The 24,536-nt window shown below is 40.7% G+C and overlaps 1 protein-coding gene across 2 annotated transcripts in view; it reads right to left on the bottom strand.

The window, feature by feature from the left end:
• ipo8 (importin 8) overlaps positions 1 to 24,536 on the bottom strand; it is a 68,010-nt gene that overhangs the window by 38,162 nt on the left and 5,312 nt on the right. For both annotated transcript variants that reach the window (XM_054624626.1, XM_054624628.1), the window contains exons 3-11: positions 18,165 to 18,321; positions 17,597 to 17,755; positions 14,945 to 15,101; positions 14,316 to 14,405; positions 12,677 to 12,771; positions 9,540 to 9,624; positions 7,196 to 7,330; positions 558 to 657; positions 286 to 362 (exon numbers count right to left, since the gene is read on the bottom strand). In XM_054624626.1, the coding sequence (XP_054480601.1) occupies positions 286 to 362; positions 558 to 657; positions 7,196 to 7,330; positions 9,540 to 9,624; positions 12,677 to 12,771; positions 14,316 to 14,405; positions 14,945 to 15,101; positions 17,597 to 17,755; positions 18,165 to 18,321 (1,055 nt within the window). The remainder of the gene's footprint in view (positions 1 to 285; positions 363 to 557; positions 658 to 7,195; positions 7,331 to 9,539; positions 9,625 to 12,676; positions 12,772 to 14,315; positions 14,406 to 14,944; positions 15,102 to 17,596; positions 17,756 to 18,164; positions 18,322 to 24,536) is intronic.

Below are 24,536 nucleotides of genomic sequence, written 5' to 3'. Positions count from 1 at the left end.
AAAAATACTGATTAGTGCAGCTTTAAATACAATGTAGCAGAATATTCATTAAAACTAAAGATTGTCAAAAAGAGGTAAAAAACAAAACAAAGGGAATATGTATTTGCTGTGGTTTGCATGTAAAATGATTGACCCAGCAGTAACCACAGCCATCAGACAAATGTATTAAAGTAAAAGTATAAAGTCTCAAAAGATGGATACACTTAGGCAAAGAGCCAGTGACTACAAACTTTGTAGAATTTCTATAGCTGAGTAAAGTTCTCCAGGACCGATGCTCATCCTCACCTCCTTCCTTTTTCGAGCAGCTTTACAGAGGACGCTCTGGGCAGCAGTGGCTGGAAGGGCTTGGTCATCATAGAGGTCTGCAACAGAGACAAAACCACCGACACTTACAAAAACCATTGAATCAAACAACATGTTCAAAAATAATGCTGACATCCCTTTTCCAAACTATGTACAATGGCAATGATGAGGCTGAAAGGTCACAACACACAGCGTGATCAGGCAGAATGCTTTTCTTGGCTGAGGGAGATTTGTAACTCATAAAGTATACTTACTGAACTTCATGCGGATGTACTCATAAGGGTCTTCCTGCCATAGCTTCTCATCTTCATCTTTGTAACACATGAGAGGGAAGATGACCTCCTGGCATATGGTCTGTAAGAGATGATCAATGACAAGCAAATGAAGATATATAACAAGGAAATATATGGGACACTAGTAATGGAGGAAACTTTGCATCCCTTACAAGTCCAACTTTAAGAAACTAAAGACAGTAAAGAAAATACAACTTTGATTAGGCCTGGTTGTAAAGTACTTTAAAGAACAATTTTAAAGCAACTTTCAAAAATATTTTTTATTTGGGTAGGAATGGTGGCTTATGCCCAATTTGTAACCACCTTTACCTTTAACAGGAAAAGTGGTTTGGAGAAAAGATGGATGTCTTTTGTTTTCTATGTAGGGACAATGTTCTCCTCCCCTTAATGAACTCTCTAAAACCAACCTCAACCAACTTGCTTAAAACTTGTCCTAAGTCTGAACCATTTCCAAGCCTAAAGGCAACCTGTTGAGAATTTGAGGAATATTAGTGCAATGGAGCAATGAACTCGTATAAGAAGAAGTATGAACAATGTAAGATGCAACACCGAGAATAACAAGATTTTATATAATTGCTATGGCAACATTAAGAGTGCATATTCTGTAAAGTCAAAGCTAACGCTTTCCATCTCAGACGACAATACGCTACACCTAATTCCCTCGTACAAAGCAGTTTTCAAGTTAAAAAACCTGAACTGTCTGTTAATGCGTGTGCAGATTATTCAATCGTGACATTAAGGGTGTTTTATGTGTATAGATTGGTCCATATCCCATGCACTAGAGCGTGATCAGGCTACTCTTACCAGAACAAATTGCATGCAATTCTGCCTTGACAGTGAGTTAACCAAGAAGAATATCAACGATCATCCTAATAATAATTTCAACTACCTGACAAAAGTGAGGGAACAACACAGGTAAACGATGGAACAGAGCTTTCAAAGTTTAAACACTAAAATCAGTTACTAATATCAACCCTGTAGGCATACAAATGATCACCCTGGATGAAAAACAAAAACCAAACAAGCTGAATGACCTTCACCATGTTTGATTCACAAAACTTCTCTGCAATGTGTTGCATTTCTTTGCCAGACACAGATGCCACCTGCAGGCTGGAAATGGAACCACTTCCACAATGCTTTTGTCACCTACGTATCAGTACAAAAATAAATCACATCTTCAAATTCAGTTCATCCATTTGTTACTTTACACTAGATTACTGCAATTCCTTATAATCAGGCTGCTCTAGAGAGTCTCTGAAGGGCTGATCACAGCAAGACGCATTGCAAGAGGTGTGAACGCTTCAAAGAAGCAAGACGGGCCAAACAGCTGATGAGCCTGTGGAGCGGGGCTGCATGCGCAACCAGGGGATCAGATAGAAAGAACGGGGATAGATTCATGCCGACATCGAGGAAGAGAGGAAATATTATGTAGTTAATCGTAATTAATAATCGCAAATATCAATGTCTACCCGTATCAAAACAGGAAGTCATTGATAAAGTAGTAAAGCCCGCCTCTTGCTTGATTTTATTAGCTGCCTCGGTCTAGAGTGACAATGATGAGAGGAGCAACTCCGTGACTGGCGCTGAAAAGTTGAAAATATTTTAACTTTATGCTTGTCTAAAAATGCCTTAAAAATGAAGGAAAATGGTGCAGTAAAGCAGCGCAAGCGGGCAAAACAATGGTTTTATGAGCGACGCGTTTCTAGCGGTGCGTCTCGTGTGATCAGCCCCGAAGATTCTCCAGTTCATCCAGATTGCTGCAGCACGTTTCCTAACAAAAGAGAAAGCAGAAGAGATGCTCGCTGCAGCGGGATAATAAATGACATTAAAACAAGGAAACCAATAAAAAGCACCAAAAGCAGTAGCGTCAGGTCTTATCAATACTCCGGTCTTTAATCATTCAGCACAGGGGCACATTTATATCAAATATACCCATCCCTACCATATGGTAATAGAAAATTGATAGGCCCTCGCTAGAGCCAGTGTTTGTCATTATACACGAATGAAAACATAGTTGTGTATATTATTTTACATTTCTGCCCATAATGTTATAGATAAATGTAATTTTTACATTCAAGATTAGATAGAGTTTTTAGAATGAAGCTTGGAATGTCTGGTATCCTATTTTTTGGGATTGCTGCTTGGCAGGCCAGTTAATACAGGTGCTTCTTTTAACCCCAGCAAAAATATGTTTTATGAAAGGCTACACTCCATCAAATGAGGCAGAATATTTGATGAGAGAAATGTGCAGTGGTATCATCTCACCAAGCACAGACTTTTTAAAAAGAGTTTGAATAGAGGACACATTGCTATTCAATAGATTTATTTATGTTTCGATATTTTAAATGTTAACACTCTTCTATAAATGTTCATTCACAAAACTAACTGTATTATTTACAAAAAGTTTATAGGTTATAATATTACAAAGCTCCATCACAAGTTGAGTCACACCGCTGCCCCCTGCCGATTGGATCACCCTTTGATGATGTCAAGTAACCACAATTGGACCGTATGAAAATAATGATGACCCAATTCTAATGCTTGTTTTATTAGAAACATGAATGCAATATTATTCAACTAAAATAAACCACATTATTTCAAGGGGTAACCTGCCTTCCTAGTCTTCCAACAACCCAAAGCACTTTTACACTACATATCATTGACTCATTTATTCACTGATAGCAGGGGCCACCAAGATAGGTGTCTCTTCCAAGGACCCATCAACATGGACTGCCGGTCTTCCAATTGAAGGATGACCCACTCTACCTCTGAGCCATTGCCCTAAATCAATGTATTGGTTTTAAAGTTATTTATGTATGTAGTGTAAATGATTGATTAATCAGTTATATTAAATTTGTTGTGGAATGCCTGCACTATAGATGCAGAGGAACAAACCAACATGGACAAGTCTAAAGACACAGTCTTGGCGCATGGGGCGCCCGCTCAACCACTTGAGCTACTGTGATTCCCCCATTATATTACTGATTTAATGCTAAGTTATCTAAGTGACGCAAGAGAGCGCAGCGGTGGTGGAGGGAGCTAGAGAATGAATGAAGAGAGGGACCGATCTTCGAGAGAACAAAGGTGTGAATCAGAAGAATACACTTTATTTCCTGTTTTTTTTTCACAGTGGTTACGTTCTAAAGCACAAATAAACACATCCACATCTTCACAAACCTGCGGGAAGGTTCTGAATTTTGCATGAATGCAGCACAAGGGAAGTGTGAGCCTCGGTACACTGATAAGTCCTGAACATAGCAAAATAACAAGAAATAAGAGAAAATACAGGCAAGGACAGGGCCTCTGCAGATACACACACCACCACACACTAGTGGGTAGTAAATGACGATTGAGAGGGATTCTTTTTGTATTAGTCTATACAACGAGTTGTTTGTAGATTATACCTTTAAGTAAAAAGTAAAAACATATTGTGGGTTGTTCTTAGATAGACTTAATTATTTGTTTTATTTATGTATATTTATAATGAAATAAAGACATGGGCATCATAGAAAGTGTTTTAAAGTGGCCCTATTATGCTTTTCCACTTTTTTCCTCTCCTTTAGTGTGTTAAATATATTTTTGTACATGTAAAAGGTCCGTAGAGTGTAAAACCTGAAGTCCAGCCTAAAAGGAGTTACCCTCCTCCTCAGAATCACTGCTCCTGAGCTGCCTGAAACGGCTCCATTAAATTCTCTCCTTCACTTCCGGAACTTTATGAGGTCATAATGTTACAGAAGTGACGTAAAACTCCTTCCTGCTAGTTTGGCCCTCAAACAACAAAAGAGAGAGATGGTGCTGAAGCTCCGTAGGAAGAGTTTTTTTTAAATGTGAAACGTTGCCCAATCACAACAGAGCGGGCTAGCTGACCAATCAGAGCAGACTTTGCTTTCTGGAGGGAGGAGCAAGCGCTACAACGGAGCATTTCAGAGAGAGGGTGAGAAGAGGTGCTGCAGGATGAGAAAAACAAGGCGGATTATGGGCATGAGAGATTAGTGGGAGCTAAGAGAATGCTGAGAAAATGCCCTGATATAGTTCTCATATATACGCTGATGACACGGTCTTCCAAACAATGACGCTGTTCCAGACAAGACTTCCAATAACTTGATGCCTCCCTTTGACACTGACCACTAAGAAAACAAAGTGAATCGGTTTTGTTTTATTTGATTTAAAAACTACCTGTTACAGAATCCTTGAATGTTAGAATGTAAGGTGAGATCATTGAACAAGTAACAGAGATTAAGTATTTAGCGAAAACATTAGATTCTCGGTTATTTTTAAAAGTCTAACAAAACTATTTGTAAAACGATACAGGCTTATCTTAGCTGTTTAAAGATGATAAGAAATTGCTCGACATCTCACTGTGCCTTAACGTTTCTAAATTCAATGATATTTTCACATTTGTACTATGGTTTGGCTGCCCCATCCCAGGCCAATCAGTCTTTAATTAAATACATAGAACAATCGGGCCTTGAAAATCTTGGACAAAAAGCAAAAAAGATTTTAGGTTTTGCAACTTTAATGGTTTGTATTATGCAAAGGCTGTATTTAAATTTAAATTGAGTTGCTCATCAGCCTTTCTACAAATACATCAAGAGATTACCGAGCTTCACCAGTTCCACCAGAGAAGCTTCACTTGGCAACAATTGGTCTCTCTGCTGGGGGATAATATCTTGGGATTACACCCATGTTGTGACTGGAGTCCAATGGCTGGTTTTCACTTCTAACGTTTTTACTTGTCAGGCAGTAATTGTCATATTTCTGCTGTGTAATGTTTGGCAAAGCTACAGATTATCTGTTTGAAATACTTAAAAAAAATATTAGAGAATATTGTTTAGTTCATAATGTCATCTATCAACACTGCTGACAATAGACACTGACACAGTTTGACAGTGAAACAGAAATGTGTAGTGTTGCTTACAGTAAAAAAAATTCTGACATTTTTAAAACAGTTCTAAAATTGAGAGGCCACTTCTGACCTAGAGTCGGCTGTTTGGGACAAATCCACGTCCTGAAATGTAAGTTAACACCCTCTAATCATACCCCCCTTCATGACCCACTGTGTAGCATTACAATCACAGCATAGCTAGTTGAGCGGCTGGCTAGTTAGCTAGCTAGCGTCAGCTTGCGAATCCCACCATGTCATGCTAACTGAGCGGATAAGTAAGCTGGCGGCCAGCGACAGTGCTGGTCCCTGCTCCTTGGAGCTAGGAGATTAGGGTTTTGATCTGGTTGAATTTGTGGAGCTACAACTGCATTGATAAGTCTCCGTAGCTAGTGCCCACTCTCCTCACGGGGGACAACGGATGTAATTCTTGTCTCATTTGTGGTCTGAGAAACAGTAAATTTATCAAATTCAGTGCCCCATGCAATATTGCCATTTTTCAAGCTACTGTAGCCAGCTCCCATCAGCTATTGCTGTTATATTTGTCAATGCTGCATGGTAGCTTTGGTTTGATCTCTCAGCCCCTTGCCCTCTTGTGTCATGTTATGCAGTGGGTGTACTGAGTAGACTTAGACTTTAACCCCTTAATGTTTTTACCAAGTAGCACATATAAAACAAGTGTCTTGGTGATTTGGTACATAACAATAAATAGAGTACAAAAGTCTCAAAGACATAATATAAATCATGTTATTTTAGCTCATGTCTCTTTCATAGGGGTTTCCGTGTACAAGTGTCCTCTGCAAATTAGAGACTGGGTGCTAACGGTAATCAAACCAAGGAATCCCTATTTATAAAATATTGTATTGTTTGAGCATTTCTTACATCTGTGCTTTCAGGGAAGTCTTTCAAGTGAATCCACACACACACACACACACACACACACACACACACACACACACACACACACACACACACACACACACACACACACACACACACACACAGCTAAATAAACCAAACTAAAACAACATAAAGTAGCAAAAAATGACAGCTTCCAAGTTTAAAGTTGGATCACCGAAAGCCAGTATAGATTTATCCTGAGCTTCAGTTTTGAAGTGAATCCTGCTGTGTACTGACCATTGAGAATTTTTTTTCCTGTTGTTGATGTGAGGACACATCAGTCAAAAATGGTGGTTCTACTGATCCACCAGTAACCAGGATATGGCATACAAGCTCCCTCTGACATCAGAAGGGAAGTCAAATGAGACACTCATTTTTACAGATGCTTTCTGATAGATGAATCAGGAGAAAAAGAGAAAGGATGGTCTTTTAGGGACACTTTCTCATTCACGTGGTTCCTCAAACGGTTAGTGGTAACCTGAGAAAGTTCCCGCTATGGAAATGCTCTAACAACTGATTAACCCTTACCTGATGTGAGGGAACTAGAACACTACCCAACCTAAACTCATTAGCACTGGTCTAATCTAGTTTGGTCTAAGAATAGTCAGAACAGACTGTAGAGTTAAACATATTGTTTGTCTCTTTATGTGGGAGGAACTAATAGTTAAGTAATGGCGGCTAATTGTAAAATGCTTTCCTTGGAAAAATTTTATTAAATGCAAATAATTAGATGCAAAATTGAATTTAGTTATCCAGCAACACTCCACATGTTATCTACACAATCACTCTGTATCAAATTCCTCCATGGCTTTCCAACCTGCATATGGGGCTTCATCTGTTTCCAGGTCAGTGAGTGTGACAGGCCCTGATTTAGGTAGTTGAGGCACTGCTGCAGGACTCGAGGAGTAACATACTGCTTCTGTCGGTGCTGGTCCACTACCTTCAGCAGGACCTGGACAGACAACAGATGACAAAAGAGACAACAGAGAAACCAAAACAGAGTTTGAGCAACATAATCATGAACATTTAAACCAGAGGTAGGCAATTTATGATGTCAGTATGTGCATACCAGGTTACTTTTTTCAGTGACACATGAAAAAGCAAATAATAAACTAAAATATCTAAATATGTCTTCTTCTTTGTTAAATATTACACTAGTGCGGCCCCATGATTACAAGGTGCTAAGTGCTCAGTTATGTTTGAAACAAGAAAAGATTAAACCAGCATGATGAAGTAATGTTGACATGGCAATATATCAATTAAGCATTTACATCAAACAGCGTATAATTCATGCTGAACGGTCCTTGTGTTACAGCACAACAGTGCAGGTGTTGTAACCAGGAGACATCTGGCAAAGAGGACACCACACTGCACAAATCTGGACAAGAGATGAAAAGAAAATCTAGCTGTTCTTTTCAGCCCAGTTGGACCAAAAGTTTGGTTTTGTTGAAAGAAGAGACAGACGCGTTCGCAGAGTCAAAATATTCCAAGCAGAGTAGCACATTTTAAACACTGTGTACCTCCAAATTCAGGCTACAGAATGCAGCTTGTATTGCTGAATGTGGGAAACTTCATAGAAAGAGAATACATACAGGAGGCTTTCCTTGACAGTGCAGAGGTTTTGTTAGAAGGACAACGAAATAAAAACACAATCATATCCAGGATTAAAGCCTGTATGCAAGAAAAGTTGAGATAAGCATTAATGCTATGGTGGAAAATGCTGCAAACTTTTGCATTGACAGATAAACAGATGTTTAGTGCGGCTGTGTAGAAAGTGTGGAGATCCCAATCATAATAATAATAATAATAATAATAATCAACATGCAGACAAGCAGAGTTGGGTAGTAAAGTGTAACTAAATGGGATAAAATAAGATAAAATAAGATAATCCTTCATTAGTCCCACATCTGGGAAATTTGCAGGATTACAGAACAGACAAGACACAAGAAAGAAAACAAGATCAAAACAAGTATAATAAATAAGTAATCAGAAAGTAAAAGTATAATACTTGTTTGTTTTTTTACGTAAAAAAAAGAAAAGTATTGTACTTTTACTTTCTCATAATATGGGATAAACGGACAGAATGGTTGTTAATATTGCACAGTAATACATTACTGTTATATTTTGACTGTCACCAGTAACGAATAGTGTAAGGGATTAAAATTCCCTATACAGTAATTACATTACAGTTATTAATCCAAGTAAAGCTGCTTTACCAGAACATGATGTGTTCATTGTGCCAGGTATGCTTATGGGAAGATAAATCTGATCTGCTCATATTTACAAAGGCTTTCTGAAAGATGAACTAGGAGAAATAGAGAGAGGATGGTATTTTCAGACACTTTGGGGCACTGCAGACACACCGGGGAAATAGATTTTTAATCATTAAAAACTGCATTTTGCATAATATGGGACCTTTAATATATATTAAAAAGTTACCTCAAATAGGACAGAAGAAGGTTTTTTAAATGCAATCTAACACATTTAAATTACTATAAAAGGTTTAAACTAAGTACATTCAATACATTGTAAATAGCTTCATATTTACCCTTAAACTTATGCACTTACAGTACATCACAGCAGGTCAGTATGCATATTCGCATCGCATCAGGGAAATATCACCTGAGGCACATGTTACTGTGCCGGGGATGTAATATATAATATAATGTAACTAATTACATTGGAAAATAAATGATAAGAAAAGTAAAAATGATTACTTCTTAACGAAGTAATGAGTAATGAAGTAACTCCTCCTGAGTAACTTGCCCAACATTGCAGTCCTGACATAGATTAAGTTCAGTGAAAGCTGTGAAATGTGGGGATAGGGACCATACTAACTGGTAAACCTGGTCACCAGTTGATTTATTAGTAGCCTACATCTCAACATGGCATTGTATGCGTGAATGAGTAACAGAGAGGGGATCCTGCACAATATAATAATAGGCCTACAGCTCTATTGTTAAATCAAGGTCAAACTTCCAGTAATTATATAACTAACTATTGATGCATAAATTGAAAATAAATGGCATGGGCATTAGAAAATGCCACTGGCACAGCAGCCATGTTCATTTTTGAAAATTGACACTGACATTATGGAAAGGATTGCCGATCCCTGATCTGATCTAAACCAACATCCTTTAGTCTCAGTGTCACATGCTTACCTGCTGTATGCCCATTGCATATGTCCTCAGGAAAAAGTCTGCAAACTCGTAGTACTCCTTTGTAACATTGCCAGGGCTTCCATACCTGAAATTCAGAAAGAAGCATGTTGTGACAATTGGGATTTAATCCCTGGATTTCATCACCAGCGTACACCCCTGGAAAAATTCATCCCATCTCATCTTTAATTTGTTACTGGCCTCACATTACAACTCAACTCCCTTCCCTTATCTGTCATTCAGTTTGTGAGGAGAGCAGGAGAGCAGAAGAGAGATCAGCCAGAGCTAAATGCAACTGAATTAAATTGATGTTGTGCTAAAACACAGACTAGTGAAAAAAATAGGAGTAGAAAGGATATCGAGCTGGTGTCCGTGGTCATTCGACAAGTACTTAAGAAAATGGCGATTGTTGTTAGTTGACATGGTAAGAATTACGTCTTGCAGTAGCTTGCCAGTAAGAGAGCAGACGCAGCTCCAGAGAGGGATGGCTGGCTAGTTAGCTAGTTAAAATAGCTCGTGCTTCTTCAGAGCGGCGGGAGTGAGGTGGAGGGATTGTTAGACCTTGCACTGCCACTGGCCACCAGGCCACTGCTCAGCTTATTATCTGAACCAGTGGAGCGTGGTTGGATAAGCAAGATAGCTAACTAGCCATCTGTCCACTACTAAGCTAGCTAACTAGCTTGTTAATTCCACAATACTTAAATGCTACACTGGATACAGAAAATTAGCCAAAAAAGTTGTCATTCATCTTGCGATAGAAGTCTTCTTTCCCATGCTGGGACAAGAGTGTGTGTATGAAGCATTAAGTTGTTACATTTTATTCATTTTACGATACTCTGGCTCTCTGTGCTTTGTAACGTTAAGACCCCACTACTCGTTTTAGTTGTCACTGCAAGACCTCACCTCAGTGAGTCTGCGCCTTGCTGTACGTCTGTTTAGTTTATGTTAAGTAAGTAAGTTAGGTGGCTACAACGGGCGCAATGGCAACAGTACACATAACAATGGACGATCTGAAAACAAGCTACATTGATTTGAATGGGATTGTCCCTTCTACTTCTATGACTAATATTCTCCTCCATTCATGAGCACGCAATTCGCCCACTGAAATGTTGCCTGAATACATGCAGATCTCATAGAACATAGGGCAGAACACATCGCTTATCAATATGCGATTTGCCCACCGACTGCCTGCATCCACAGATAGAGACCCCACTTCAAAACCCTCGTCAGTGCCCATGGTCCACGCAAAGAGGGGTGTTAAGCAGTAATGAGCCTGCCTGGCCTGCCGAGCACTGCCTGAGACTCAATGCCAGCAGGGCTGGGATCACTGACGCCTTGATGTGATGCTTCGCAGCGATGAGAGCAAGCCAGAGCTAAAGATCGATGCTATGTAAGTCCCCGCTCTGACACTGCCGTGGGGCATCCCTGGTGAGACACCGACTTCATCTCCTTATCTGTTGCAGGTAAGAATGACCTCAAACATCCCTTAGTAGAAGGATGTGACCCTGACTTGGTGCGTTGGGAACTGACTATGTAGATTGGTAGGTGATTTGTAGCCTCCAACACTAACCTACATCAACAGGCAGTGCGGAGTTTGGTCTGCAGCCATGTTGAGGATGGCCGAGAGCCTGTGGTTGTTGGCTTCAGAGCACTTGTTTTTCTGAAGGCTATCAGAGACTATAAGTAGATAAGTTTGCCAAGAGACACAAGACCCACTGCCTGCAATGGTTCTCCCTGGCACAGCATGACAATCAACCTCTTGGGTTGGACATCTTTGCACCATGGCCCAAAAAATTGCTTTATGTCTTTCTGTTGCTGCATCTCAAACCACCCCTGTTGGAGAGAGTTGTTCTAATAGCCTCAGGTCGTAATCCGACGCCGTGGTATGCAAAAATGACTGAGATGATTGGCACCTCAACCTCCGGATCTTCCCCCTGTTCTGGGGGGCTCTGTCTCAGGAGGAGGGTGTGATAGCTGGCTACCAAATGTGGGCCGTCCTTTCCAGACTTGGCTCACAAAAGGGCCAGGATGAGGACAGCTGGACTGTCTATACAGGTTGTGCAGCCCATCCAAGCACAAGAGCGGGATCCACCATTGCCTGTTACAGGGCAGGTGGTCAGGGTTGTAATGCTGGTGCAATGAAAGGAGGCTAGATCTCCTTTTTTCAGTATGTGATGGATAGAGGGCTGGCTCATGCCAATGATTAAGCAGCCATTTCTTCCTGCCACCATGGTTTTGGTGACAGACTGGTCTTTGGTCACCCTCTAATGAAGCGAACCTGGCAGGGGGTCAGAGAACGCTACCGGTAATGCATGCCCCTTCCCCGCAGAGGGAACTGCCATTGGTGCTCGGGGCTTTGGTGAAGGGTCTCTTCTCTGAAGGCGTTGTTGCTGAAGAAAGCTTTGCTGACCTCATCTAAGAGAGTGTTTGAACTAACTGTCCTGTTGGTGCACCCCTTGTGTTTGCTGCTTTGTGGAGACTGCAGCAAGGCTACCCTCAGAAGAAATGCCTCCCTCAGGAGTTCTTTCAGGTTGAGGGTTATACAGCTGGATGCTTTTTGTCATTCACCCCATGCTGGTGGAAAGGGAGGCAAAGTTGTGTCTGCTTTGCCCAGTATGTGCGTTGGCATGTTATATTAAATGCACAGCCCCCATCAGGCACACTGAACATCTGTTTGTGTGCTTGGGGGATGGCCTGCCTGGTAAAGCCCTATCCAAGAAACGCCTGGCGGGATAGCTTTGTTGGTGCATCTACCAAGCCAACAGACGGGCTCGACCAAGTTCAGTTACGTACTACCTGGGTTGGCGGGGGCCCCCTACTTCTCCACTGAGGCGGCCTATGATATAAATAAGTAGGTGGGCAGCGGCGACTGACCTTCAGCCGGTCAGGATCAGTGTGGTTGGGTCAATATGTTATGTAGGGGCAGGTTTTACATTCATACCCATAGAGTCCAGTCGAGGGCAAAGCCTGATTGAGGTAGAATGAACATTTCGATGTCTAGGGTGTACATTTTGACTTATATGTATAGCTTTGTTTTTTTGAAAAAACACAGAAAAATCTAACTCCCAATGTGAATGGCTAATAATGTCACTCTGGTTATCACAAATATGCTGGTGATGTAAGAGCAGTTCTGGACTCACCTTTCAAACAGTCTTGTGATGATGCGTAACGCCCACTTCTTACACTTCCACCATGCCAGCTCAGGACGGTCGTCTTCATCAACCTCCAATGTTTCCTAACAAACACATACTTTATGTGAATCCAGTAAAAGGACAGGAAAACACAGACTGATTTCACTTAGATTAAGTTTCATTTATGTGTCCATAACATAGATAACAACTGACTAATTAACAAGTAATTGAAAAAAAACATTTGCTCAGTTTCTTATTTTTAACAGATCCTTTTCACATCATAACAAGATATTTTGTTATGTAATGTTATTATGACATATACTATATACCAAATGATTGTCTCTTCAAGAAACTTTTATTAAAAAAAACTTTATTCACCACAGCCTCTTCCTTGTTCTATAATATGGCATTGAAAAAGAAAATTGCATAGTCTTTCCACAGAACACTGTTTTATCAGACAATTATCTAATAACTTTTGAATTCTCAGTAGCCCAGTTTAGGCCATTAGGCAAACATTTCAACATTAGATGTCTATCTGATAGTAACTAAATTTAAAAGGAGTGATTCCATCTGCATTCATTCAATACCATCTCAATATAAAAGAGAACTCCTATGCTAACTTTAGTCCTTCCCAGATTGATCATCTTGTCGATAGTGTTCCAGGCTCAATGCAAACTCTTTATCCTATTACAATTCAATTCTTCACTTAAATTTATTTTGTATAGCCTAAAATTACAAATTTGCCTCAGAGGGCTTTACAATCTGTACATATGCGACATCCTCTGTCCGGAATAGCACTTGATTGGCATTAAAGGAACATCCACATTCCACATGGTTCTGTGCTTTGACTCCTACTTTCTACTACTGGCCGCTGTATCTGCACGTGCCACAGATTAAGAGACAAAGATTTTATTTTTTTAAACAGTAGAAAACTTTGAGATAGTTAAATGAAAGGATTAATTGCACGCAGGTGGTGTGCAGGAGCACGAGTTTTAACCCCTATAAAAGGGACTGTAGCAGTAAATGAAACAGGCAGGTAGATGTAGGTGTCAGATACAGTCTGCCGACAGGGTGGTTTTAGATACGGTTGCTCGACCCTCACCATCGCCAGTGGTATGAGGGCATGTCAGGAAATTAAATCCAACTTGCTATAAATATGAAAGTAAATATGTTGCAAAATGCAACCACTTGTCGACTTGATGTTAGAACTTATGGAATAAGAAAGTTATAGAACAAAAATCTCAACATGTATGTTTACATTTTTCACATACACATGAGCTGAAATTGAAGTCACAAAAAAACCCAAAAAGAAAACATGGGAGCTTGTAGAAAAGATTTTAACTCGGTTGTAAAACACTAAATGGCATTTTAAGCTAGTTTTGCTAGGCAGTAGGGTGTCCTTCTAGGACGTGTTCTCTCACTGTACTAGGAGAAGACAAGTCATTAAAACCACTTTAAAATTCAGTTCAAATGCAAAAAATATGCTCCAATTAAATATGTGGTTAGAATGACCAAGATCTACCACGCGTATCATAAAGAGATAATGTGTGTGCTAGGATTAATACGTACTAAACAAGTTAGCTAGAAAATTCTGCAAATCAATATGTATGTATTTATGTATATGTACGTGCGCGTGTGTTTGTCTTACAGCTGGGACGTCTCGGTCCATTATGGCTCGGAGGATTTCCATCCACTGAGTCATCACTGTGTTGTTGATCAGCTGGAGAGGCAGTGAGTACTACAAGACAACAAGAAAGTAAATGATGTCACCACAATCATCATCATCAGCATCATCGCCACAGTGAAAATTCTCCAATATATTTTCTTAGGAGTTTCATATTTATACATCTATCTATACATTAAGCGTTATCTGAATGTTATTTCTAATATCTCTGAAGGCAACAAGCTGAGATGCGTTTGTTCGACAAATACATTTATTCTGCCTCCAGTTTTTCTCCAAAAACGATGAATGTTGCAGTCACTGGTCCTGGCTTTTAAATGGTAAATGGTAAATGGAATGTACTTGTATAGCGCTTTTCTAGTTTTCCGACCACTCAAAGCGCTTTTACAATGCATATCATTCACCCATTCACACCCATTCATACACTGATGACAGGGGCTACCATGCAAGGTGCCACCTGCCCATCAGGATCTATCTAATCATTCACACCCATTCATACACCGATGGCACAGCCTTCGGGAGCAACTCGGGTTTAAGTGTCTTGCCCAAGGACACATCGACATGGACTGCCAATGTTTTGACACACACACACACACCTGTACGAGAGCGTGGAAGATCTTGAGGATCTGTTTCTGGATGAGGACAGAGAAGATGGTAGCGTCAGCCAGCAGCTGGCTGATGAGCTGCTGAATCCTTGGCAGGAAGATCTGCATGGCTGCCAGCAATGGCTCCCTCTCATCTGCCTTCCGGTACCTGAACACACAAGCACAGAGACACAAAAATAAGCTGTAGTACTTCCTTCCAGGATCCTCTTTTAAGAAATGTTTCAGTCCCCGACAGTCGACGGCATAGTGCGCCTGTCAAATCACTCTGATTGGCTTCAGCTTAAGCTAATCAGTGCATGAGAAGATTTTTAGGCTACGCTAGGCTAACCACATCCTGACTCCAGCTCTGCACTTAACTCACAGACATGAGATTGAAAAATGTTATCTTTGATCTCAATTTCCCAAAAGGTTTAACAATACCTCTTGTGCTTTATTTTTTGGGGAACACATTGTATGCTTTAATCTTACTTGTTATACAATCTGTCTTTTAGGAAGTATTATAGACCGGGCCCTGTTTCCCAAACACATCTTCAAGCTAAGATTACCTTAGGCCATACATTTACAATGTGACTAAGATAATCTTTGCCTTAAGATGCTTTTGCGAAACAGCGCTGAACATTTCTGATTAATACAACCTGGCAGCATCTTCATGCGCAACGGACAGTTTAACGTTAACCATCACAGTGTGAAATAAAGTTTTACTGACAGCCATTATCCACTAATATTCGGTAAAATATGAAATCAGGACATGGACATTCATGCTTTTCTAGCCGTGATCTCTGATAATGTTACACTGTAAACAACCAATCCTTGTTTGAATCTAATTAACAAGGGGAGAACAAAGGTTCTGTTCAGGTACATTATGATGCGTTCAGGCTTTGTTCAGTGAAAATGAGCATTGGGCCAAGGTAAATTATTAAAGTTATCATGATATGTTTACATGTAATCTAGTAAAATGAAGTATTGGTGAGAAAATAAAAATAAATCCAGTTGATTGAAGGAGATGTTTTCAAAACAACATAGATATAAGCGATGAATTAGTTATATTTTTATGATGAAAAATAACACTATGAATTATTATAACAACGCAAGAGGATAACATTTTGATTTTTGTATGGTTTACACTGACTTCAGAGCGGTGGAAAGAATTTTGTGGAGGGTGGCAATAAAAATAGTCTGAAGCCTTGTAGACCAGCTGCTATAGTAAAAGGGATCTGTATCTGCAAATATGGATCATCAATGATTGCTAATAAGTATGCTGATCCAATCTGTGATGCAATCCGTGACTCTGATCCGTGATACGATCCAAAGTGTTATTTTTATGATCCATTGCACCACTAGCTACAACTGTGTGTGCACTACAGCCCCAACCTATGATGCACCAACCGGCTGAAGATTTGTTCCATCAACTATTAAGAGAAAGACACCCATTAGCATCCATTCATACACTGATGACAGGGGCTACAATGCAAGACTCCACCTCCCCATCAGACTAACTAACATTCATACAAGATTTAAACACCATAGGCACAGCTACTGGAGCAACTTGTGGTTGTGTGTCTTGCCCAAGGACACATAGGCATGGACCAACTGAGCCAGGGATCTACCTGCCGATCCTCTGATTAAAGCACAACCTTGCTCTACCGCTGAGCCACAGTTGCCCCAAACCTCCACTAAGAAGACAAACAGGTCTGAAGATACCAGAGAAAGCCGAACAAACTGTCACCAGAGCGAGAGATGGAAGAATGGGATCTAAACATAATACTGTCACCCAAAAAGATTCAAGATGCAGGGATGCTATGAGAGCTTAACCTCCCATTGGCCAATCAGAACCGTCCGGTGAAAACAATACATTTTCAGATGTCAGGTTTCTATGCAAATACATTTTAAGTCAGTTAACAAAATAATGTTGAGTTATAAGTTACCCTCAGACTAATTGAAATATTAATGAACATTAATCAACAAACGTCCCTTGAATTAGGAGCAATATAAAACTCCTTCACAATCTTCCCTGCTAAACGGTGCATTCATTTATTAAACAAAATTCCATTGATAAACGTAATACAAATAAAAAATTTGGCACATTAGTCAATGTGACAAATTCTACTTGAATTCTACCTCATCAAATGTAATCCTTTTTTATTCATGTTATTCATTGTACTCAAACAATTCTTTATTAATTTCGTTAATAATGTTAAATTCTGTTACTTTGACTAATTATCTTATGGCTGAATCTGAGTGCCATCACTTTGTATACAAATTAGTTTGTTTATTACTGATAATTAAGTCATTTATTACCATTCCATATTTGATATAAATTTATCTGAATTGATCAAATGTGCAACATTTTTCAGGGGAAATGTCAGTGAAGTTGAACAATTCCAAGTCAGCTATAAAACAATGAGATCGTTTACTGCAACTGTCTCCCTGACCAATAATGTTATACCACAGTATTTTCAGAGCATTTTTGGTGGAAACATTGCAGGGATTAAAAGACTGCTCAGCCTTGTAGTTGCCTATATGTAAACCTTATGAAGTTTATTATTGGACAGCCCAACTTTTAAACCTGCAGTCGTGATGGGAGGGCTAATGGGATGTTCAGAGTGACGAGGTGGAAAAGAGCAATATGAACAGTTTACTCACTCGTATGTTTTGACTAGCTGGTAGAGAGCCAGCAAGCTGCCGTACCAGCTGCCGCCGTTCTGAGACTGCAGGTACATGCCGATTTTGTCCACTATGGCAGTCCAGCGGCCGGGGAAGTCGTGCTTAATGATGGCTCGCAGACACATGGTCAGCTGGGCACTATGGACAGCGGAAAAACATATGGAGTCATTTATTGTATCAGTCAATAAGCAGTTTTGTTCCTTCAGTTTCTGCGTACCATTCAGGGTCCAACTGTGGCCTCCGTAAAAATAAAGTTTAAAAGGTTTGAAAGAAGTGTTTCATTTAGATTTTAGATGTAGAAAAAGGTTTACAGGTTTTAATCATGCTTTTATAAAAAGATAAACAGGATAATGCATGGCAAAAGGTTTCATTCTTTGTCTAAAGAGGGACAGTAAAAAGAGTTGCATGAATTAGAGATGGTAACAGATCTGTCCTGAATGACATGGTGGTGTGTGTGTGTGTGTGTGTGTGTGTGTGTGTGTGTGCGTGTGTGTGTGTGTGTGTGTGTGTGTGTGTGTGTGTGTGTGTGTGTGTGTAGACTATGTACCGTATGGACTCTGGAGAGTGGATGATGCCCTCCACTATGTGGTCTCTGATCTGCTGCCGGTCGTTCTCGTGGATGTTGAAGGGAAAGACGACCTCGCCTTGAGACGGCTCTCTGTCCTGCCAGTACTGACTCACCATGTTCTTCAAGTAGATGGCCGCTTCAGACACAGAGACAGGGAGTCAGACAAACATGCACCGACTCAAGGTGATCTTATGAGTCTCAATAAACTGGATTTAAAGTCTAGTGATATTCTATATTTCACCTAACAAATCTCATAAAAAGACTAAAATCCACAAAATAGTTTGTGTATCCAAAGCCATCTTATCTCTCTGTGTATGGGGTCAGATCAGTCCAGATAATGAATAAACATAACTATTCATGAATGTATTTTGGGATTTATTTACAAATGACTCTCTCCGCAAAAATATTTTCAATACATACAAAAATAGTGAGCATTATATATTAATTTTAACAAAATCTAAAAAAATATGATTCACAGATATTTATATTTAAAATAAGTATTGAACAACCATTTTCTCAGTAAATATATTTCTAAAGGTGCTATTGACATGAAATTTTCATCAGATGTCGGTAACAACCCAAGTAATCCATACATACAAAGAAAACCAAACAAATAAGTTCAGAAGTTAAGTTATGTGTAATAAAATGGAATGTGGGAAAAAGTATTGAACACATGAAGAAAGGGAGGTGCAAAAAGGCATGGAAAGCCTTCCAGCTGAAATCTATCAGTAATTAGAAAGCCATCCTACCTTGTCAGTGCAAAGAATATCAGCTGGTTCAGTCCCAACTGATGGCTATAAAAAGGTGTCTCATTACCAAGGTGTCACACAAGAAACATCTCATGATGGGTAAAAGCAAAAGCTCTCTCAAGACCTTCACAACCTTATTGTTGCAGAACATACTGATGGCATTGGTTCAGAAGGATTTCTAAACTTCTGAATGTTCCAGTGAGCACTGTTGGGGCCATAATCCAGAAGTGGAAAGAACATATTTCACCATAAACCGGCCACGACCAGGTGCTCCCCGCAAGATTTCTGACAGAGGAGTTGAAAATAATTATCAGAAGAGTTGTCATAGAGCCAAGGACCACTAGTGGAGAGCTTCAGAAAGACCTGGAATCAGCAGGTACAATTGTTTCAAAGAAAACATTAGTAATGCATCAACCGCACGTGGCCTGTATGCATGCTCACCACGCAAGACTCCATTGCTGAAGAAAAAGCATGTTGAAGCTCGTTTAAAGTTTGCTGCACAACATTCACAAGCCTGTGAAATACTGGGAGAATATAGTCTGGTCAGATGAGACCAAAATTGAACTCTTTGGATGCCATAATACACACCATGTTTGGAGGTCAAATGGCACTGCACATCACCCCAAAAACACCAGACCAACAGTGAAGTTCTGTGGAACATCAGGTTCCAGTTTCAGTCCGGGGGCACTGACAAACTTCATATAATTGAAGGAAGGATGAATGGAAAAATGACCGAGACATTTTTGATAAAAATCTGCTGCCATCTACCAGGATGATGAAGATGAAACGAGGGTGGACATTTCAGCAAGACAATGATCCCAAACACACAGCCAAGGAAACTCTCCATTGGTTTCAGAGAAAGAAAATAAAGCTGCTAGAATGGCCCAGCCAATCACCTGACCTGAATCCAATAGAAAATCTATGGAAAGAACTAAAGATTCAGAGTTCATAGAAGAGGCTTGTGAACCTTCAAGATCTGAAGACTGTTTTCCCAAGAATGGGCCAAAATCACACCTGAGCAATGCATGCCACTAGTTTCTCCATACAGGAGGCGTCTTGAAGCTGTCGTTACCAACAAAGGCTTCTGTACCAAGTATTCAATACATTTCAGTAAGCGTGTTCAATACTTTTTCCCTGTGTCATTCCATTTATTACACATAACTTAATTTCTGAACTTATTTGTTTGGTTTTCTTTGTATGTATGGATTACTTGGGTTGTTTCCGACATCTGGTGAACATTTCACCGTGGATGTGCACTGAAAAATGGTGACGTGTTATACTTATTTTGCTGTATATATTTTTGGATGCGCTGTATATATTTGACACACATGTATTTCTTGTTTTAAAAGAAAGTAATAGACATCCATAAATATTTATATTTAAAACAATTTGAAATTTTCATCAAAAACATGTTTGGATTTTGTTACATTTATAATCAAACGGTTAAACCTGCATTTACAAATTGCTTATAATGTGTGAATTTCAATGCATTTCTGTGTGGATTTTTTGTCCTAACTAACCCTGTGGAACAATTGACTTCCACAATTTCTACACCTAAGCCATCTATACCTCTAAGATCATACGAGGCTTTTTAAAGATTTACCCTTAGTGAGCATCTCTTTATTAGCTATATATATAAAACAAGCCATCACAGTCCTTGAACGTAGCTGTAACTAAGCCTCTTCATAAAAAGCCCACTCTAGATCCAGAGGTTTTGGCTAACTATTAACCTACTTCTAACCTGCCCGTTAAACTTCCCCTCTCAGATCCTCGAGAAAGCAGTTTCAGTTCAGCTAATTTCTATATAACAATAGTTTATTTGCAAATGGGGAGTCATAATTTAGAGTGCATTATAGCACAGGACAGAGGTGAAATCGTCATTGCATCAGACAAAGGACTTGTCTCTGTACTTGTCTCGTTAGACCTTAGTGCTGCATTCAAAACCATTGACCATCACATCCTATCACATTTAACTGACATTAAAAGTGCCACACCTAGCTGGTTTCAGTCCTATCAGATCAATCCCACTCTGTAGAGGGAAGCTTTGAATACTGCATGCACACCAGTGTCAGTCAAGGTTCCACAACTCTCTGTGCTTGGACCAATTTTATTTATCTTAGAAATGCTTCCTTTAGGAAATGTTTAAACTTTCATTGTTATGTTGTTACCCAATTATATCTATCGATCAAGTCAGTTCGCTAAACTTCAATTATGCCTTAAGGACATAAAAAACTGGATGACCTGCAACTTCCTGATGTTAAACTCATACAGAACTGTTATTGTACTTGGTCCTGAACACCTATGAAATAAATGATCTAATGATATGGTTACTCTAGATGGCATTGCCCTGTCCTCCAAAACCACCCAAAAAATGTACTTTAAGTCTCACATAAAACAATCATCTAGGACTGTATCTTTTACATGTGTAACATTGCAAAGGTACATCCTGTTTCAAAACGATACCATGTATTTATTACTTTGACTAGATTATTGCATTACTCTCCAGTTTATCCAGAATCATTATACTCCCTGTAAAATCAAGAATAATTCAAAATCCTTCTCTCATCTATAAGGTCCTAAATGGTCAGGCGCCATCATGTCTTAAGGAGCTCATAGTACCATATAACCACACTAGAGCACTACTTTACCAGAATGCAGGGTTACTTGTGGTTCCTAGATTCTCCAAAAGTAGAATGGGAGCCAGAGCCTTCAGTTATCAAGCTCCTCTTCTGTGGAACCAGCTTCCAGCTTCAGTCTGGAGCACAGACAAACTAGCTGTGTCCCAATCCAGCGGCTGCATCATTCGGAGGGTGTATTTGTAGAGCAATTGCGTCACAGTGGCCGCGACGAGGCTGTCCCATTTCGAAGACTCCTTCTAATGCGGCCGACAAATGCAGCCTACTTTTCCCAGATTCGGAGGATACAACTGATGGATCCTTCACTATTTTTATTTTTATTTTTTTAAATCGACTAGTGGACCAGCAACAGGAGAATTCAAATTTAAATGTAATTATTGTGTTTTAACTCACGTCAGTATCTACAGATACAAGGGTTAAACCTAAATACAAAGGACCTGATCAGATCACACTTATGTTAAAATGATCGGTTAACTTACGTGGCGCTATTAACTAACCAGCTGACGCTACTGGGAGCCGCTGTGCTATTTATAGCAGCTCGTCCATTTTAATATTTTAACTTAGCTTTACCTCTTTTATACTCTTTTATGACAACCGCAGCTGGTTGCTAGGAGATGGGAGCGGCAAAAAGGTGGTGATGAAAACAGGAAATCCTCTGTCGACCAGACCGTCTCATTTCGGGGACCGCTTGGTCCAGCCCTCGCGGTATTCAAAGGACCCGGCCGACGTAGACCGCGAAGGCTGGTTCCTCCGAAGGCTGTAGCCGGGACACAGCTACTCACTACATTTAGGAGTAGGCTTCAGACTTTCCTCTTTGAAAACGCTCTCCTCTTAATGCACATTACTAACTTTGCTTCTTCCCGGGAGTAATTGTGCCTTCTCATCTCACAGGTTTCCAGGGACCTGTTACAGCAGCTCCTGCTCACCACTGATCTTTTCTTTTATATTTGTGTTATTTTTGTAACTATTTACATGTTTTAAATGACTTTTTAACAGTGGTGCACTATGGCAACTAGACACGTCGAGTTTGTCATTGTGTATTTACTGTTAACTGCACTTTTCACCACTGTGCCCGGGGATCCAGCATGCAGCCATGGTCCCATTGTTCACACCAGGGTTCAGCTGTTAGCATTCCGTGACAGGGCGGTGCTGCTACCGGAGGGACCCGAGGACGAGACGGGGAAGCCGTGCTGGGGCAGAGCGTCACGCCAGGAGAAGACGCTATGAACCCGTCCTCCCCTCCATCATCATGGAAAACGTGAGGTCTCTCCCCAACAAGATGGATGAGTTATCGGCGCTGACTCTCCATCAGAAGGAATATCAGGCGTGTAGCATCATGGTGTTTACCGAGACATGGCTAACGGAGCGAACTCCGGACACGGATGCTGCACTGGACGGTTTCCGTATCATACGAGCGGACAGGACAACGGAGAGTGGTAAGAGGAAGGGAGGAGGTCTGGCAGTGTTTATTAATGATAGATGGTGTAACTCTGGGCACGTCACTATTAAAGAACAAATCTGTACTAAGGACATTGAGCTGTCAGCCGTTAGCATGAGGCCTAACTATCTACATTACATTACATTACAGTCATTTAGCAGACGCTAAAATCTCCACCGTGACAGGGAATACAGGGAACTGAACCAGGACTTCATAGGATGGTGCCGGAGGAACCGCCTCCAGATCAACTCAAAATCTACCGATTCTTTGCATGTTATCGCGATAGCTGCGTATATTCCCCCTCTGCTTACGCTGAAGCAGCCTGTGATGTCATCCACTCAGCGACAAGCAGGCTGCAGACACAACACCCCAATGCCCTCCGTCCTCCACTCTGCCCACATTCACCCAATATGTAACATGCCACACCAGAGACAAGAAAACATTGGATCTGTTCTATGTCAACACCAAGGAGGCATACACCTCATTACCTCTCCCTCCCCTGGGAAGATCTGATCACAACCTGGTGCACCTCCTGCCTGTGTACAAACCTCTTGTACCCATGGGGAGGACATCGACAGTCTCACTCACTGCATAACGGACTATATCAACTCCTGTGTGGAGAACACTGTACCCACCAGGACTGTACAGTGTTTTTCAAACAGCAAACCCAGGAACACACCTGAAATAAAAGCCCTCCTCAAGGAGAAGAAGAGGGCATTTAGGTCAGGAGACAAGGAGGAGCTGAAGACTGTGCAGAGGGAGCTGAGGAGGATGATCAGGGAAGGAAAAAAACACTACAGGACGAAGATGGAGGATCAGCTGCAGCAGAAAAACATCAACAGGGTCTGGAAGGGCCTCAAGGCAATGTCTGGCCACAAGGGGCCCAACCAACAGCCTACGGGGGACCAACAGTGGGTGAATGATCTGAACTTGTTCTTTAACAGATTTTATCAGTCATCCACCCCTCCCCCCATCCAGTCCTCCCTGCGGCTGCAACCCCCATTGTCCACAGTTTGTGGGGATAAAGGAGTGTGAGTCAGACCTGATTTCCTGCAGCACGGGGCCCCCACAAGGAACAGTTCTCGCTACATTCCTCTTCTCCATCTACACCTCGGACTTCATACACAACTCTAACTGCCACCTGCAAAAGTTATCTGACGACTCTGTTATCGTGGGCCTCATTGACAGGGAATACAGGGAACTGAACCAGGACTTCATAGGATGGTGCCGGAGGAACCGCCTCCAGATCAACTCAGGGAAAGCCAAAGAGCTGGTGGTGGACTTCCACCGGGGTAAACACTCTCCTCCGGTACCAGTGAACATCCAGGGAATGGACATTGAGATTGGGAAATCTTATAAGTACCTGGGTGTTCACACAACAATAAACTGGACAGGAGTGACAACACTAACGCCCTCTACAAAAAGGGTCAGAGCAGACTATCTGCTGAGGACATTGAGGTCCTCAGGACTCTGTGGTGGCATCAGCCATCTTTTATGGAGTGGTCTGCTGGGGCAGCAGCATCTTGAC

Source organism: Anoplopoma fimbria, chromosome 23, assembly GCF_027596085.1.
Source record: "Anoplopoma fimbria isolate UVic2021 breed Golden Eagle Sablefish chromosome 23, Afim_UVic_2022, whole genome shotgun sequence".
In the NCBI taxonomy this organism is placed as follows: Eukaryota; Metazoa; Chordata; class Actinopteri; order Perciformes; family Anoplopomatidae; genus Anoplopoma; species Anoplopoma fimbria.
The sequence above is the reverse complement of the archived record's forward strand: the minus strand, read 5'-3'. Positions and strand labels throughout refer to the sequence as shown.